The 18127-nt window shown below is 42.1% G+C and overlaps 1 protein-coding gene across 3 annotated transcripts in view; it reads left to right on the forward strand.

Annotated features, from left to right (window-relative positions):
- TEK (TEK receptor tyrosine kinase) overlaps positions 1 to 18127 on the forward strand; it is a 63104-nt gene that overhangs the window by 24829 nt on the left and 20148 nt on the right. The window contains exons 5-12 of one of the 3 annotated variants that reach the window (XM_050943045.1): positions 714 to 845; positions 5529 to 5669; positions 6788 to 6916; positions 8278 to 8432; positions 9776 to 9914; positions 12421 to 12582; positions 14126 to 14260; positions 16272 to 16568. In XM_050943045.1, the coding sequence (XP_050799002.1) occupies positions 714 to 845; positions 5529 to 5669; positions 6788 to 6916; positions 8278 to 8432; positions 9776 to 9914; positions 12421 to 12582; positions 14126 to 14260; positions 16272 to 16568 (1290 nt within the window). The remainder of the gene's footprint in view (positions 1 to 713; positions 846 to 5528; positions 5670 to 6787; positions 6917 to 8277; positions 8433 to 9775; positions 9915 to 12420; positions 12583 to 14125; positions 14261 to 16271; positions 16569 to 18127) is intronic. The other 2 variants (XM_050943046.1, XM_050943047.1) reach the window with 2 other exon arrangements.

An 18127-nucleotide genomic window follows, 5' to 3' on the forward strand; every position in this document is an offset into this window, starting at 1 on the left:
TGCTGGTGTCTAGAGCCAGTCCTGTTTGTGTTTACACTTCTATTAATTGTTTTTAACCAGTTTCTAAAGATAACAGTGTGCCATATTGATCCCTGGTATAACTCCCGCAAAGACAATGGGTGAATTAGCCCTAATATGTTTCTGTCTCCCTGAAAGAAGAATACTGTGACAGAAATTTTCTCAGATTGCTAACCACAGGCACAAAGCCAAAAATGTTCAGCTTAAACCTGCTGGCATATTATAAGCACCACCTCTTTCAGAGCAGATGTAACTGAGCTCCTGCGTATTTGTAGTCAAAGTCCTGGGCATTTATCAGAGCAGAAGTGTTAAACGTAACATCCTTGCCCAGACAGAGCAACTCTACTGAATACCAGAGAGTGCAACTCTTCCTGCATTAAATCCTCCCTTCAGTTTCAAAGAGCAAAATTCTACTTTGCTTCCTTTCTTAAAAGCATGGTGAAGAGTTACAGTGCCCTGATAAACAGCTGCTCTGTTCCTCTTGAGAAGTGACTGTATTTCTGTAGCAAACAAAGTAACACTTAATATACTGTGTATAGTTTGTAAGGTTTTTAAAGCTCTTTAGGGTCCCTATGAAACAGAGGCGCTATATACAAAGCCAGTGTTATCGTTTTGATCAGATAGATCATCGTGGTTTGTATAGTGTGTGTGTGTGAGAAAGGAAACAATTTACTATTAAACTTTTTGCATAAAAGGCTGTGCAGCTCAGAAGTGGGGCCCAAGGTGCAGCTCCATCTGCCCGGTGTGCATGAACAATGGCATATGTCATGAAGATACTGGAGAATGCATTTGCCCTCCAGGTTTTATGGGGAAAACATGCGAGAAGGGTAAGTACACACTTTCTCTTCAGATGTATCATTTATTTCTACACAGCAATGTTGGCAAAAGTTCCAACTGGACCTCAGTACCAACCACTGTGGCTTTAAGGGCCTGCTTGTTACAGGAGAGGAGGGTCCATGGTTGAGTCAACATGCCCGGTGCTGCCTACTATAACATGTGGGATGCATGATAGAATGTTCGGAGCTTAATATTCTGATTGTAGTGCGGTGCTGCAGATATCAGAACTGAACTATAGAAAGATCTGACATCTGAGCAGTGGTACTACAGAACAGATACATTCAATCCTGTAATCTCAGGAAAGTGAAATTAATTAAGGCCTGATCTTGCAAACATTTACGTATGTACCTAACTTTAAACAGGTAAGAAGTCCCACTGAGGCCAATGGCACTACTCGCCTGCTTGAAATTATATATATCTATATATCTGTATAGATGTTAGGGCTGTCGATTAATTGCAGTTAACTCACGTGATTAAATCAAAAAAATTAATCATGATTAAAAAAAAGAATTATGATTAATTGCAGTTTTAATCACACTGTTAAACAGTAGAATACCAATGGAAATTTATTAAATAGTTTGGATGTTTTTCTACATTTTCATATATATTGTATTCTGTGTTCTAATTGAAATCAAAGTGTATATTATTTTTATTATAAATATTTGAACTGTAAAAATGATCAACAAAATAAATAGCATTTTTCAATTTACCTCATACAAGTATTGTAGTGCAATCTCTTTGCGTGAAAGTGCAACTTACACATGTACATTTTTTTGTTACATAACTGCACTAAAAAACAAAACAATGTAAAACTTCAGAGCCTGCAAGTCCACTCAGTCCTACTTCTTGTTCAGCCAATCGCTAAGACAAACAAGTTTGTTTACATTTACAGGAGATAATGCAGCCCTCTTCTTATTTACAATGTCACCAGAAAATGAGAACAGGTATTTGCATGGCCCTTTTGTAGCTGGCATTGCAAGGTATTTACATGCCAGATATGCTAAACATTCATATTCCCCTTTATGCTTCAGCCACTATTCCAGAGGACATGCTTGTTAAAAAAATGTGTTAATTACATTTGTGACTGAACGCCTTGGTGCAGAAGTGTATGTCCCCTGCTCTGTTTTACCTGCATTCTGCCATATATTTCATGTGATAGCAGTCTTGGATGATGACCCAGCACACGTTGTTCATTTTAAGAATACTTTCACTGCAGATTTCACAAAACGCAAAGAAGGTACCAATATAAGATTTCTAAAGATAGCTACAGCACTCAGCCCAAGGTTTAAGAATCTGAAGCGCCTTCCAAAATCTTAGAGGGATGAAGTGTGGAGCATGCTTTCAGAAGTCTTAAAAGAGCAACACTCCGATGCGGAAATTACAGAACCCAAACCACTAAAATAGAAAATCAACCTTCTGCTGGTGACATCTGACTCAGATAATGAATGTGAGCATGCGCTGGTCCTGTCATAAACAGATAGTTAAGGGTTAATGTCTCTTTTACCTGTAAAGGGTTAACAAACCGGGAACCAAACACCTGACCAAGGGACCAATCAGGGACAAGATACTTTCAAATCTTGGTGGAGGGAAGCCTTTGTTTGTGTTTTTTGGGTTTTGCTTTGTTCTCTCTGGGCTCTAAGAGTGACCATACGTACCTACAGGCTCTCTAATCTTCTATTCCAATTTAATATGTACAAAAGGTAGAAAGGCGGTTTAGTCTTTTTAATTGTTTTTGCTTTATTTGCAAATGTGTATCTGGCTGGTAGGGGTCTAATGTGTATTTGGCTAAAAGTATTTTAAATTGTATTTCTGCTGGAGGAGGCTTTTTTCTCCAGTTTCTATAAGCTGACATACCCTGTAATATTCCATCTTGAATTTACAGTGATTTTCTTTATTCTTTTTTTCTTCTATTAAAAGTTTTGCTTTTAAGACCTGTCTGATTTTTCCCCTTGTTGAGGATCAAGGGAATTGAGTCTGTACTTAACAGGGAAGGAGAAAGGAGGGGGAGAGAAAGGGGGGGAACCCACCTGATTTCTCTGTGTTGTGATTCAAGGAGTTTGAATCACGGTGATCTCCTAGTGTACCCAGGGCAGGAAAGATCTGGGAGGAAGAAAGGAGAAGGGGGAATCCCTTTGTTTAGATTCACGGAGCTTGAATCTGTATATCTCTCCAGGAGGCCAGGGAGGGAATACCTGGAGGGGAGGAGGGGGAAGGGAAATGATTTATTGCCCGTTGTTGTGAGACTCAAGGAATTTGGGTCTTGGGGTCCCCAGGGAAGGTTTTGGGGGAGACCAGAGTTTATCAGGCACTCTACTCTAAGTCCTGATTGGTGGCAGCATTACAGGATCTAAGCTGGTAATTAAGCTTAGGGGAATTCATGCTAGTACCCATATTTTAGACTCTAAGGTTCAGAATTGGGAATTATACTATGACAGGTCCGCACTGCTTTGGACTGTTATCGAGCAGAACTCATCATCAGCATGGGCTCATGTCCCCCGGAATGGTGGTTAAAGCATGAAGGGACATATGAATCTTTAGTGCATCTGGCATGTAAATATCTGGCGACGTTGGTTACAACAGTGCCATGTGAACGCCTGTTCTCACTTTCAGGTGACATTGTAAATAAGAAGAGGGCTGCATTATCTCCTGCAAATGTAAACAAATTTGCTTGTCTGAGTGATTGACTGAACAAGAAGTAAGACTGCGTGGAATTGTTGGCTCTAAAGTTTTACACTGTTTTGTTTTTGAGTGCAGTATTTTTTGTATATAATTCTACATTTGTCAGTTCAACTTCCATGATAAAGAGAGTGCACTACAGTATTTGTATTAGGTAAACTGAAAAATGCTTTTTATAGTACAAATACTTGTAATCAAAAATAAATATAAAGTGAGCATGATACACTTTGTATCCTGTGTTGTAACTGAAATCAATATATTTGAAAATGTAGAAACATCCAAATACGTTTATATAAATGGTATTCTATTATTATTTAATGGCGCAATTAATCACGATTAATTTTTTTATTTGCTTGACCGCCCTAATAGACACCTCTACCTCGATATAACACTGTCCTTGGGAGCCAAAAAATCTTACCGCATTATAGGTGAAACCACATTATATCGAACTTGCTTTGATCTGCCAGAGTGAGCAGCCTTGGAGCGCTGTTTTACCACGTTATATCCGAATTCGTGTTATATCGGGTTGCGTTATATCAGAGTAGAGGTGTATATATGTACATACACATACACGTGTGTGTGTGTGTGTATACACATATGTTTAAATTCAAGCAGGTGTGCAGTGTATATGTATATGTGTGTATATATATATATCTATAAGTGTGTGTGTGTGTACATATATATATACTGTATTGTGTTACAGCAGGGCTAGGGGGCAGCAGGAGAGTGATAGAGGGAGGCATATAAGCCCCTCCCTGTGGACTGAGGAAAGGTTACTACAGATTAATTAGAGCACCTTCAGCCAATTAAGGCCCTGCCAGAGACCTAATAAAACCCCTCTGCTTCAGTCAGACTGGAGGAGGGAAGGAGTTCTGACTGTAGTTTAGAGGAGTACTGTTATTGACCAGAGGATCAGAATACCAAGGGAAGGGAAACCCTGCCCAAGCAGAGCCAAGGGACTCCCCTGGCACAGAGGACTGAGAGATACCCTGCCCAAGGGGAAAGAGGGTAAGAAGTCTGAGAAGCTGAAGGGACTGGGACCTGGAGTAGGATCTCTTCCCCGCTCACCTTCACCAGGTCCCTTCCCCGCTCACCTTCTCTCCCCCACTAGGGCACTACCGATGCCATTGACACCCAAGAGTAGGGGGAAGGGGAGGCACCCTGATTGCATCACACCAAGGAAAAGCATGGGACCCACCACAATAGCATCAGGCATTTGCCACTATATATATAAATATGGTCCAGATTTATGATGTTATCCCTGGTAGAACAGTGTTGGAAGAGACCATCGACCATTCACTACTGTATTTGTTTGTTTAATTATAACTGCCATGGCTATAATGTCACTCATGGATATAACATGGCTGTTTACTCTCAAGCTGATGTTTTATTCAGCATTTTGTTTTATTCTGAATTACAATGGCAGATCTGGAGGCTATTCTTGACCCTTTGCTGTGAACAACACCCTCAAAGAAAGAAAACTTACCTCTCCTTGAAAACATGAGGTTAAATCCTGGCCATCATTCTGGCAAAACTACCATTGACTTCAGTGAGCCCAAGAGTTCCTACTAGATTGGAAACGTCCAAGATTTCAGCCATAATCAAGTTCGGAGGAAAGTGCTAGGTCAGGTCCTCAGCTGGTGTAACCATAGCTCCATCAAATTCAAAGGGGTTACGGTGACTTGCACCAGGTGAAGATCTGACCTTGAATATTCAAAGCACTAGATGTTCTTATATTTCCTCACCTTAAAGAAAAGCCAAGCTTGTTTTCATTGCTTAAAGTTATCTTCACTGCAGCAGCAGCGTAGGTCATGCCTGGAATCTTGCCTGCTGATTGACATAGTTACAGATTTTAATGGACCCAATATTTGGGGGTAAAAATATTTATTTTCCATTTTTTTCTATTTCTTTAACGTTGCTTAATGATGTATCACTGGAAGAACAAGCACTTTCATGGCCTTGACGCTGTTGGGCCATTTTTTCCCCTCCTTCTATAGCTTGCGGAGACAATACATTTGGCAGAACCTGCAAAGAAAGCTGTAAAGAGAACTCAGGCTGCAAATATTATATGTTCTGTCTACCAGATCCATACGGCTGCTCTTGTGCTACAGGATGGAAGGGCCTGGCATGTGATGAAGGTACAGTCATAAAAATGGTGCATTCATTGAAAGTTTGCTGCTGCTGCTGCTTAGTGTGTGTAAAACACAAAAAGAAAAGCAATGGCAGTAGGACAGAGCCAGGCTGTTTATGCCCAGCCCACGTACCATCAATTTCCCAATCTATGAAATAGAGATAATAATCAGATCTACCCCAGAGGAGCATATGAGGTTTGCAGATGAAAGGTGCTGTATAAGTGCAAAATATTGCCAGTATCTCATAAATTAACTGATTCTGTAACCAAAATTTAAAACATTCTATAACCTGGGGTACATAGGTGCTGGAACTAGTGGTGCTGTGGGTGTTGTCGCACCTCCTGGCTCAAAGTGCTTTCCATATGTACAGGGTTTATAGTTTGGTTAAATGGAGCTCAGCATTCCTCCCCTCCCTGCCCTGTAAAAATTGACCCCTGCCTTGAGGGTCCTGTCATATTTCTAGGGATAAAAGTGGGCTATGTCGGCTTCCATTGACTATACATTAGACTGTAATCTCTTTAGGACAGGGACCAAGTTTTCCTGTCTGTCTTTGCAGCTTCTAGCACAATGGTGCCATAATCCTGATAGGAGTACTAGCACAACTCAAATCATAATGTCTTCACTGGAGGTTGAAGATGCTTGCAACTTTGCAGGGTGACAAGTACAGAAACAGCTTTGCTCTGTTTTGTTGCCGTTGTGATCCTCGAGACCCTGTATTGATGCTTTAAGCACAAAAGCCTTCGCAAACTCAGTCCAACTGGATCTGTAGTGGGCAATCTGTGGCCCGCGGGCCGCATGTGGCCCATCAGGGTAATCCGCTGGTGAGTCGCCAGACTGTTTAGATGCCGGACGACCCTTCCCGCAGCTCTCATTGGCCAGGAACGGTGAACCACGGCCACTGGGAGCTGCAGGCAGCCGTGCAAATGTAAAGAAATAGTCTGGCGGCCCGCCAGTGGATTACTCTGACGGACCACACTCATCACTGATCTGAATGGAATGAACTCAGCGTCAGATTCCAATGCGTAAGATTCTAAAGCAGTGGACGAAGATCTGTAGCATGCAAAGCAACTTGCTTTTATTCATTCCGTGTTATTAACACTTACCTTGAACACCTGTGCTTGCAGAGTGCCAATCTGGTTTTTATGGGCCGGACTGTAAACTCAAGTGTAATTGCAACAATCGGGGGAAATGCGACAGATTTAAGGGCTGCCTCTGTCAGTTTGGCTGGCGCGGTCTACACTGTGAAAAAGAAGGTAAAGCAAGGTAACACTATCGTAAATGGCCTCTTCCAGTGTGATTGAAACAAATCTTCATGCTGGCGTAACATCTCCAGCTATGGTTGATAGCCCATGGCAGCTGCCCCGTTTCATTCTGGAGGGCACAGGACCTGGGTCCAAATCTTTTCTCTAGTGCAATGGCTGCCAGCCTCTGTTAGGCGCACCATGTCTGGTGCCTCAGGTTTACGAGCACTAGTCTAGGATACTTCTCCCTACATTGGAGCTAGATTACACAACCCTTCCTCACACAGGCTTTGACTCTGACATAGTCGTCAGTGGAATACTTGTGTAAGTACTTACTGACATGAGCAAGGGTTGCACATCTAGCACTTACTGATGACTCTCAGCGCTGGCTCATGGGGCACTGCCACTTCCTTTGTCCCATTCAGCTGGGCATGTTCTTGCACCAAGTGTCTCTTGCTGTTCACCAGACTGGGATTTGAATCAACACTAGCTCCATGGGGAGTTAAGCCTTGCACAGCTGAAAGGGAGACAGTAGGCAGCAGCTGACGCAGGAGAGTCAGGAGGCTAAGCTCTATACTGATTCACACTCTGTGCAACCCCACTGAATTCAGTGTAGTTGTCCAGGGTATAAATCAGCATTGAATTTGGTTTTTACCTGGTAAACTGATAGAATAGCCCCAAAAGATTGGGCTCTATGTTTTAGACTAGGGTGCCCAGACGTTCCGATATTATCAGGACCCATCCCAATATTAGGGGCTTTGTCTGATACATGCAACTATTCCCCCTGTCCCCCTCCCCCCCAAAAAAAAAAGTGTCCCGATTTTTCACACTTCCTATCTGATCACCCTATTGTAGTCCCGCAGTAGCCTTCAAATTCTCAAGAGATAGGCGACAGGAAGGAACATGCATATATTGTTCCTGGCTCACAAGGTCTTTCAAGCTCAAGAAGTGTGGGGAGGGTTGAGATCATGATCAGATTGTAGCACTTCTGCGCTACCCAGATGTCACTGCTGTCTTCTTATGGGCCTGGGCAATGATGAGCTGCAGGGGTGTTTCACATTAACTCAGAGAATACAATGTGTGATTTTGCAAAAGCTAGATTGTGCTTGGTATGTTTTGGGTCTGAATCTTTTCTGACTTAGTTTTACACTGGTGTAACACCCTGGACTTTGGTGGAATTATTTCTGATTTAGTCCTGTGTAAGTGAGAAGAGAATCAGGCCCTCTGTACCTAAGGTCTACAATTTGTTCAACATATGCACTGAATTTGAATTGTAGCTGCTTTTTTTAACCTCTTAGCCTGCTCTGTTTTATCTGTGAGGGGGAGAAGCAATCAGCAGAGGTCATGTTGTGAATATTGGGTTCCTTACACAGGTTCAGCTGATGTACCACCTCAGATAAAGCACTTGCCAGATCACGTGGAACTCAATTCTGGCACAGAGTTTAAGCCTATATGTATAGCCACTGGCAAGCCACTCCCTGTTATTGAAGACTTTAAACTGTTGAAACAAGATGGGACTGTCTTCAAGGTAAGTCCATAGTTTGTTTCGACTCTGTTTCTTATTTTATTATTATTGTTACGTTTATTTGTGAGTTATTGCACACTAAATACATTTTGACCAAGTACATTTCCTTGGTGGTATGAAAATGCCACGAGATCTTCAGGGCTAAATTTTCAGCCAGTTTCTATGAACTTACCTAGACTCATAGAGGCTCCAATTCAGGAAGCTATCCCTATTTCGCAAAAGCACTTAGCAGATGGTCATCTGTCTAGGGACAGACTTACGCATGTGCTTCAGTGCTTTCCTAAATCAGGTCCAGAACTTGCTGTGTAATAGTGAAAAAGTGTGTGAGCATTTGTTCAAATTCCCATTGGTTGCTAAGTTCATCCGTGTTTGTGCCACTTTTTATTCACTGTTCATGACAATTTGTGGGGACAGACTTCTGTTTGCACTATTGTTTGGGGGAATGTCTGTCCTTCATACAAATTCCCCTACTTTGCATACAAACCCTGATATTTGTCTGTGAAAAAGAGTGTTTGCTGTTCAGTTTGTCATTCTTCATTTGTTTTTCCCCTGTTTAAATAGTTTAAGAGATAGTAGAAAAATATCATGTGACTTGGATGACTAGCCAAACACAGTGAATAATAAATAGCAAATGACTGAAATTAACTGTTCATGGACAACACATTTGCTCAGAATTCACCACCCAAACTATTCAGCAAAGACTGAATAATTAATGCTCTTGCAAACCTCAAAACAGAAAAAGGGCTGAGTTCTTTAGATGGTTTATGGATAGTTGCTAATTCAACCAGTTGTAGCAGCAAAACTGAGTAAATAACACTGATGTGCAATGGCTGTAAAATTTCCTGCAGAGTTAGCTACATTTTGCAAATGGGTGAAGAGGGCTCATACATGCAGGGCAGGAAATCAATGGAAGTTTTGTCACTGAGGCCAATAGAAGCGGGACTTTCTCTGAAGTACTTTGGGTTTTTTGAGAGGACAGGTATTATAAATGGAAGCTATATTTATTATTGTCCCATGTTAAAATCTACATTAAAGGAAAGTGAAGGTTGCAGAGTGAAACACGCAGTAGTCCGGAAATAACATCGCTACAGTGAGATCAAAATCAGAAGTTACCAGGGCCATTTTGTGTGCACTAGAAAATTCCTGACTGGGGTGTAATATACTGCATGTAATGACTACATGCAATATACTAAGGGCCTGATCCAAAGCCCATTGAGGTTAATAGGAGACTTGCCATTGACATTAATGGATTTTGGATGAGACCCTAGATTAAGAGGAGACGTGACTCAGAGCAGGTTTTTCATTGTTCAGGTTTGTCAGACCCTTCTTATGATTTGTCATTTCAGCCCATCTCATTTGTTAGCAATCGCTCAGAGGCGAAGTTTCATATCAATAGAATCCAGCCCCCTGACTCGGGAATATGGGTGTGCAGTGTTCAGACAGTAGCGGGGATGGCAGAAGAGTCTTTCCATGTTACTGTTAAAGGTAAAGTTCTCGGAATCATGTGCTTTTAGATGTCCTCGCATCCCTCTTTTAACCCGGGCAAGCTAACACCATTAAATATCCATCCCATTCCTGAGATGCTATCTATCGTCTAGCAGTTTCTGTTCAGAGATCTGATAATGCATTGAGTTGAGTCATGAGCCTATTTCTTTATGTCATGTTTATGTTTGTTTATACAAATACTTAAACCTTTCCATGTATATTATCCTGCTCCACCAGTTATGCTCCAGCTATGCCTAAAGGGCCTGAACCATACATTATTAAACTCAGTGGAAGTCCTTCCATTGACTGGAAAGAGCTGTGAATCAGGCCCAGAGCTTGCTGCTTTGCTGATATTTAATGTAGTACGGAAAATCTTCTTCAGAGACTAGACAAGTATCTTCAAACATAGATGTGTAAACTAGGCATTTTCATCCATATTAACTCATCTTAATAAAAGAAGCCCAATTGCCATGTGTACTGAGCACCTAGAAAACCCAGAGACTTCAGAGATACAGGTGCTCAGAGTGGTGCTTTGGGGTTCAAATCAGACCCGTAAGAGGTTGTGTCGCTGCCTGCCCCGCAACTTTGGATGCGTCAGTGCTATGCTGCTATGGTTCACAGCCCGAACACCAAGAGCCAGCATACAAGCACGCAGGTCCCACCCTGGCTTCCACAACCCAGTTACTTTTTGCAGAGTGACCCCCAATACTCTCAGTCCCAAATTTCCCCCAAACCGTCTGCCAGTGTGACAATGTGCTGAGGTTCCCAGAATCGAGAGTTACTGTGTTACCCCCCTCTGCCTCAGTAAGTGAGAGTTTTGCTACTGCTAAGCTCTGTCACAGCTCCCTGACACACCAGTTTGTCTGCCTTGGCAGCAAACTCCTCAGGATTCTGCCAGTCCAAACTTTGCCCTGCAGGTAACAAACAGTGACTCCTAACTTCCAAGTTCCCCAGAAACGTCTCCCAGCAATGTCCTCTCCTGGAAGGCTCAAGAAGTTATTAGTTCATTGCTCCTTTAAAGAGACAATACACTCCAATTCATTAATTTAACTTGAGTTCAACAAACACTCTTACTTCAATCACTGCACAGAATTCATGTATAGTAAAAGAAAAATAAATTTAAATTTATTAAGCAAAATGTCAAAGGTCTAGGTGATACCAAGTATAAAGGAGTAAAGGTAGAAAGCAAACAAAAGTAAAAATACTCTTCTAAGACTAAAAGTTAATTTCAGCAAGTTACAGTCTTTGCCTAAGCAGGTTTCTCACCTGTATATGGTTCCCAGAAACTTCAGCCCCCTTGGTTGAAGGCTCCAATGTCCTGTGATTTGAAGGGCTCTGGCCCCTTGAATTTTACGGGGCTCTCTCCCCTTTCTTTGTAATCTTTGGATAGTAAACCAGCCCAAACTTCTCTCTCCTGCTGGGATGTAGACACCAGGCTGTTTTCCCAAAGTTCATTTACCCGATTAAAGATGCAGGAAGGCTTCTTGTTGATTTTCCATCCCTGTACTGATCGACATGTAAACCAGGCTTACATTGTTTTGATAATGCTTCATTTACCTTGGAGACAGTAGATAGCTACCTTCCCTGCTGTCTCTCTTTGTACACACCCATCCATATCTCATGCAAAAATATTAATGATCAGTGAGTTATCGGTTTTCCAGTGATACATTACACGCTACCTTTTGGGTCTATATCATGACAACAGTGTATTAGGTGTAGTGAGTATGTCAGTCTTGACAAGAGTTGCTAACACTGAGAAGTGAACCACCAATGGGCCTTTGTGTCTCCCTCAGCAGCTCTAAAAATCAGGGTATGTAAGTGCTACTCATAGTGAATAAGAGTTATAGAAATCGGACCCTTACAGTAGGGAGTATATTAAACATAAGGGGACACTATCTAGACCAAAACCCATGTTTTAACAGTCTTTCTTCCTCTTGATAGTCCTACCTGGGATTATTAAAGCTGAAAGAATTTTTAAAATCTGATATATTTTCATTGTGGATAACATTTGTTTACTTTCTTGGCATTTCACTCAGCCTGGACAATGTTTCCAATCAGTTTCACTTTCTGGTTCTCATAGACTGGCATAAGATTGAAAAGGTTTTTATTGACAACACTACAGGGAAATATTTAAACAAACATCTGCATTCAAAACATTAAAACAGTCCTACCTTGAACAGCCACCTCTTGCATTGTAATTTTTATGAATTGGCAAATGAATGGGACGGTAAAGATTGAAAAAAAATCCTAGCATTTGGAAAGGGATCTAAACCCTCATTTTTTAGGGTATAATCCCACCTCCAACTAATGGAAGTTAGGAAGAAACTTTCCCTACCACAAAGAAATGTTGTTGAAGTAGCTGTCAGAAACAGGGTACTGGAGTAGACGGACCATTGCTCTGATACAGTCTGGCAATACCTGTATTCCTATGACTCCAGGTAGATGCCACAGTTTTATTAATACAGACAAATAAAAGATCTGGTCTAATAGCCACATTCTTGCTCAGTTCCTCCTGTGCCTCAGTATGCTCCCAGGATGATAGAGGGTGGACATAATTTTCTCACCATCGATATCAATGCTGACTCCCATACTGGCGATGGACCGATTGTGTCAACCAAGCTCCTGTATAAGCCTGCTAAAGGTTATCAGCCCTGGATGTCAGTGGAAGGTAAGGGTCAGTCCTTTCATCCCATCAATCATATAGAAACCTCATCTACAATCAAGCTGAAGCAAAATTAGAATGTGGTGTTTACTCTAAAGTAAAATTTTGTTCTGAAAAATGACTTTTACTTATACAGGGCTCAAAAGAACCTACAGCTGGTCATGGCAAGTGTAATTTTTACATAGTTTTTAAACTAAAACGATATTAAAGCAGCAGCAGAAGCAAATGGCCTCCTGTCTCAGGTTTTTATAAGGCTCCTATCACCGTGGTACCCAAGTACTGGCTTCTAGGACTTCTAAAGACCAAGGGCAAAGTTCGGAAGTGAGTCAAGTGAATTTAAGTAGCCTAGAGGAGAGGATAGCTTACCATTTCATCCAGTCCCCTCAATGTACATTAAAGCTATATAGACTTTTCCTAGATTGCCGCAGGGCTCACTTACAGGGTGGTGAGTGTGTGAGTAACTTACAAACACACACCTTACACATCAGCTCTAAATTTGACCCACTGAGTGCAAGGGAATGTAAACAAATGTATTTCAGACTCTGACAGGCCAGAAGCGAGGAGCGTAGCTAAAAAAAACAATGAACTGCAAGATGTAAGAATGTGCAATCTAAAGCAACTCCCTCAACTGACGCCTTCTGATTCCTCAATGTGTAATTTACGCCAGCTTGGTTTCCCTTACATATACACCTCTACCCTGATATAACGTGACCCAATATAACACAAATTCGGATATAACGCGGTCAAGCGGTGCTCTGGTGTGGGGTGGGGCTGCGCACTCCGGCGGATCAAAGCAAGTTCGATATAACGCAGTGAGATTTTTTGGCTCCTGAGGACAGCGTTATATCAAGGTAGATGTGTAAATAACTGGATATAAGGGTAGATATAAGGGAGTATGCCTGATTGTATGGGAGTCTAACCTATATCACTTTACACATCATCTTCATTAGTCACCAAGTCTCTTTGCTGGGATCTCTTGATGAAACACAGATACATCAACACTGAGTATTCTTGAGCCTTTAACGAACACGTTCATGGGTATTCGGGATTCCAATTTGTTCTTTCCAGGCTTATATGTTATGTCCATCATTGTGGTATCTGAACTCTTAATAGCTAGACCAATGACATCATTAAGTCTCCAAAAGAGTGAAGAGGTCTGCCTGCACATATCCGACTATAGGAGCAGATTGTAAGATCTTTGGATCGGGGCCAGCTCACTTGGGGCCAGATTTTCAGAAGTGCTCAGCACCCAGAAGCGCCTACTGAGGACCCTGAGCACTTCAATACTTTTGAAAAGCTGCCCTTTTGTATCTCATGCAAGGCTGGGCACATTTTGCTGGTGCTTTGACCCATAATAAGCAATACTGTCATAATGGTAATTAACAAGTATGTCTAAACAGCTCACCCTAGAGTAATGGGGGTAAAGCGGAGCCCATAACGTTGACCTCTCTCAAGAGCAGATCCAGCAGTGATGCGGGATTCAGAAAATCCCTTATTACTTTTCGGAATGGAATGGAGGGTTGACCTTTCTTTCTCCTTTCGTTCCCAGTAAATGGAGAGAGCAAGAAATTAGATAATCTAGAACCCAAAACAGAATATCAGTTCTGTGTTCAGCTCAGCCGGCAAGGGGATGGTGGAGAAGGGCATCCTGGGCCACAGGCAAGCTTCACAACGGCTGCACTTGGTACGTAGGACTTTTGACTTTTCAATCAGCCTTCTTTGTTTTCTCTGCAGTATGCACAGCCACATTCAGCTGCATGCATGCCAAAGCCCACTGAAATCAATGGAAGCCTTTCCATTGATTTCAGTGGGGTTTGGACCAAGCCTCAAAACAATGTTTCTCAAACAGTGTGGCCAGGGGAGGCTCAGATCCTTTCAGAGGAGTCTCAAGCAAAGCAAAGCAAAATGAGGGAAGAATTGCAAAAGTGGCTGAATATAATTTTCCCCATTTTACAAGTGGGAAAACTGAGACACAATGAGGTTAGGTAACTTGCCCAATGCCACACAGCTAGTACTCAGCTATGTTGGGGATAGAACCCCTTCTCCTGGTTACTAGTGATGGCTCTAACCATTAGACTATGTTGACTTCTTTAAGGTTAAGACTATTTAAAAATCAAAATCTCGTACTTAGTCAAGGAACAGGAAGAAATCAAATACTCAAGCACTAAATAAATGACCTCTTGTTTACTGAACCCTTAAAATGGAAATGATCCAGCAATAAAAAGAGAGGGGCCTGGCCCTTTCCTCATGTTTAAAAACTTCCACTTTGCATCAGTAATCTTTCAAACATCCTCCATCCCAGTGAAGGACATGAGACAAGAAAGGTACCTTTTTTGCTGACGCCCAGGTCAACAGTTCTTTGTATGGAGCTTGTGCACGCCAGCAACCAACCAAGGATCTACTAGCTGTGGAGTATTAGCTCTCTTCCCTCCACTCCATCTCCTTCAATGTAATTTGAATTCCCTAGTCTATTATCTCTGTTCTACAATGTCCCATAGCTCTATTGTTTTACTTAACGACACACAATGTAGTTATTCAGGCCCCCTCATTCTCCTTCGAAGAACTGTAGGTAGTGAGAGGGGCCTTTACTTCTGCTATTCTGATCTAGCGAATGTGACTGTGGACAGGAACTAAGTGACAGGGTCTGATTCTCCATTGCCTTGCCCTATGTGTAGTCATTTACACCTATGAAAGTGAGTGCAGAATGTAGAATGCTGCCAAATTGACATATTAGCCCAGGGATCAGCAACGCTTGGCGGGCCAGGCCGGTTTGTTTACCTGCTGCATCCACAGGTTCGGCTGATCACAGCTCCCACTGGCTGCGGTTCGCCGCTCCAGGCCAATGGGGGCTGTGGGAAGCCGCGGCCACTCCCTTGTCCTGTGCCACTTCACACAGCCCCCATTGGCCTGGAGCAGCAAACCGTGGCAAGTGGGAGCAGCGATCGGCTGAACCTGCGGACATGGCAAGTAAACAAACCGGCCCGGCCCGCCAGGGAGCTTACCTTGGCAGGCTGCGGGACAAACCTTGCTAATCCCTCTATTAGCTTTTTATGTGCACTTTGTAGCACTATAAATGATTATACACAGTGCAGAGCAGTGGAGAATCAGACATCAGGCCCTTGGTTTCTTACCAGCACTCCTTATCACCAAATGTTAGAAGTAAGCAATCTTTCACAAAAACAGAGCAAATGAAGCCACATGAATCCTTCAGTCCAGGAGGGAATGTGGCTGGAGGAGGTGGCTGGAGAAATTCCAGATTTTCTGAGAAGCAAATGGTATTGCAGAGAAACTGAAGATCTGAAATCCACTACCCTGCTGCTTGTGGCAGGCCCAGCAGCATCAGAGATTGACAGTACTTTCCAGTGGCACCATCAAGGGCACTGCAAAATGCTAAAGTCGTTTAAAAATGTCAGTATTGTGATCCATGCAAGGATGCCATGTCCCTGAGATGCAACCCAAAACACGCCATGCTTGGGCTGAGCATTTGACCTCAACAGCAATTCTAGCCTCTGCTTGGTATGGAGGACAACATTTGAACTCTGGATGACCTCAGGCCTCACTTGGCCATGCAGAGCACTAACCACTAACCCAGAAGGCCAGTTCCAGATTATTGTTTTAATACCGTCCATTGTGTGCAAGTATCCAAAAGATGTAAAATAAAAGTTTTTTCTCTCTCTCTCTGTGGATTCTCCAAGGTCTTCCTCCACCAGAAGGTCTCACCCTCCTTCCTGAAAGCAAGACATCTCTGATTTTGTCATGGCAGCCAATAGCACAGAAGCCAGAAGATGACCTTCTCGTAGAAGTGGAAAGGACGAGTGTGAATGACAACAGTGGTGATCAGGACAATGTTATCATCAGTGTGCCAGGAAATATATCCACTCTGATTATTGGTGATTTAGAACCCAGACAGCAGTATAGGTGCAGGGTACGTGTGAATACCAGGTCTGAAGGAGAGTGGAGTGATTATTTGTATGCATGGACCTACAGTGACAGTAAGTGACTGGATTCACTTTACATTATTTAATCCTTTCTCTTCCTCTACCCTCCCCCCCACCCCCCACAAAGCAGGATTCTGATGTTGCTAGAGGTCTCTGTAAAATGTAATTGTGATGGGTTTGGTCACAGAGACCCACTTGGGACAGTCATCTGATGTGCTGAAACTACCTCTGAGCCCATCTTCCCTGCCAGCTTGGGACTCCAGAACCCTGTCTTGTTGAACCAGACATGCAAACCTGCTGCAACACAGATCCAGGGTCTGAACCACGACCTCAAAGCTGCAGACTTAACTGAAAACAGCTCAGCAAGTGCTCCTGTCTCCAGCACTCAGACGTCCAACTCCCAGTGGGATCCAAACCTTAATTAAATCTATTTTACTCTGTATAAAGCTTATACATAGTAAACTCATATATAGTCCACCTTCTATAACACTGATAGAGAGATATGCACAGCTGTTTGCTTCCACAGGTACTATCACTTACGCTGGGATAATTAATAAACAAAAGTGATTTTATGAAGTATAAAAAGTAGGATTTAAGTGGTTTCAAGAAATAACAGACAGAACAAAGTAAAATAAGCAAGCAAAATAAAACAAAATACATAAGTCTAAGCCTAATACATTTAAGAAACTGAATACAAGTAAATCTGAACAGGAGTACTTGTGGCATCTTAGAGACTAACAAATTTATTTCAGCATGAGCTTTTGTGAGCTACAGCTCACTTCTTTGGATGCATAGAATGGAACACACAGACAGGAGATATTTATACATACAGAGAACATGAAAAGGTGGAAGTATGCACACCAACAGGAAGAGTCTAATCAATTGAGATGAGCTATTGTCAGCAGGAGAAAAAAAACTTTTGAAGTGATAATTAAGATGATCCATAGGAAGTGTGAGGAGAACTTAACATAGGGAAATAGATTTAATTAGTGTAATGACCCAACCATTCCCAGTTTCTGTTTAGGCCTGATTTGCATATTAATTTGAGTTCAGCACACCACACACTCTCAAAGAAATTGCAAAACCACCTGATGCCGAACTCGAATTAATATGCAAATTAGATACAATTAACTCAGGCCTAAACAGAGACTGGGAATGGTTGGGTCATTACACTAATTGAATCTATTTCCCTATGTTAAGTTCTCCTCACACCTTCTATGGGTCATCTTAATTATCACTTCAAAAGCTTTTTTTCCCCTGCTGACGATAGCTCATCTCAATTGATTAGACTCTTCCTGTTGGTATGCATACTTCCACCTTTTCATGTTCTCTGTATGTATAAATATCTCCTGTTTGTGTGTTCCATTCTATGCATCCAAAGAAGTGAGCTGTAGCTTACAAAAGCTCATGCTGAAATAAATTTGTTAGTCTCTAAGGTGCCACAAGTACTCCTGTTTTTTTTTGCAGATACAGACTAACACGGCTGCTACTCTGAAACAGGTAAATCTGACCCTCAGAGATGTTCCAATAAGCTTCTTTCACAGACTAGATTCCTTCCTAGTCTGGGCCCAATCCTTTCCCCTGGTACAGTTGTAGTTAGTTCCAGCTCAGGT

This window comes from Gopherus flavomarginatus, chromosome 3, assembly GCF_025201925.1.
Source record: "Gopherus flavomarginatus isolate rGopFla2 chromosome 3, rGopFla2.mat.asm, whole genome shotgun sequence".
In the NCBI taxonomy this organism is placed as follows: domain Eukaryota; kingdom Metazoa; phylum Chordata; order Testudines; family Testudinidae; genus Gopherus; species Gopherus flavomarginatus.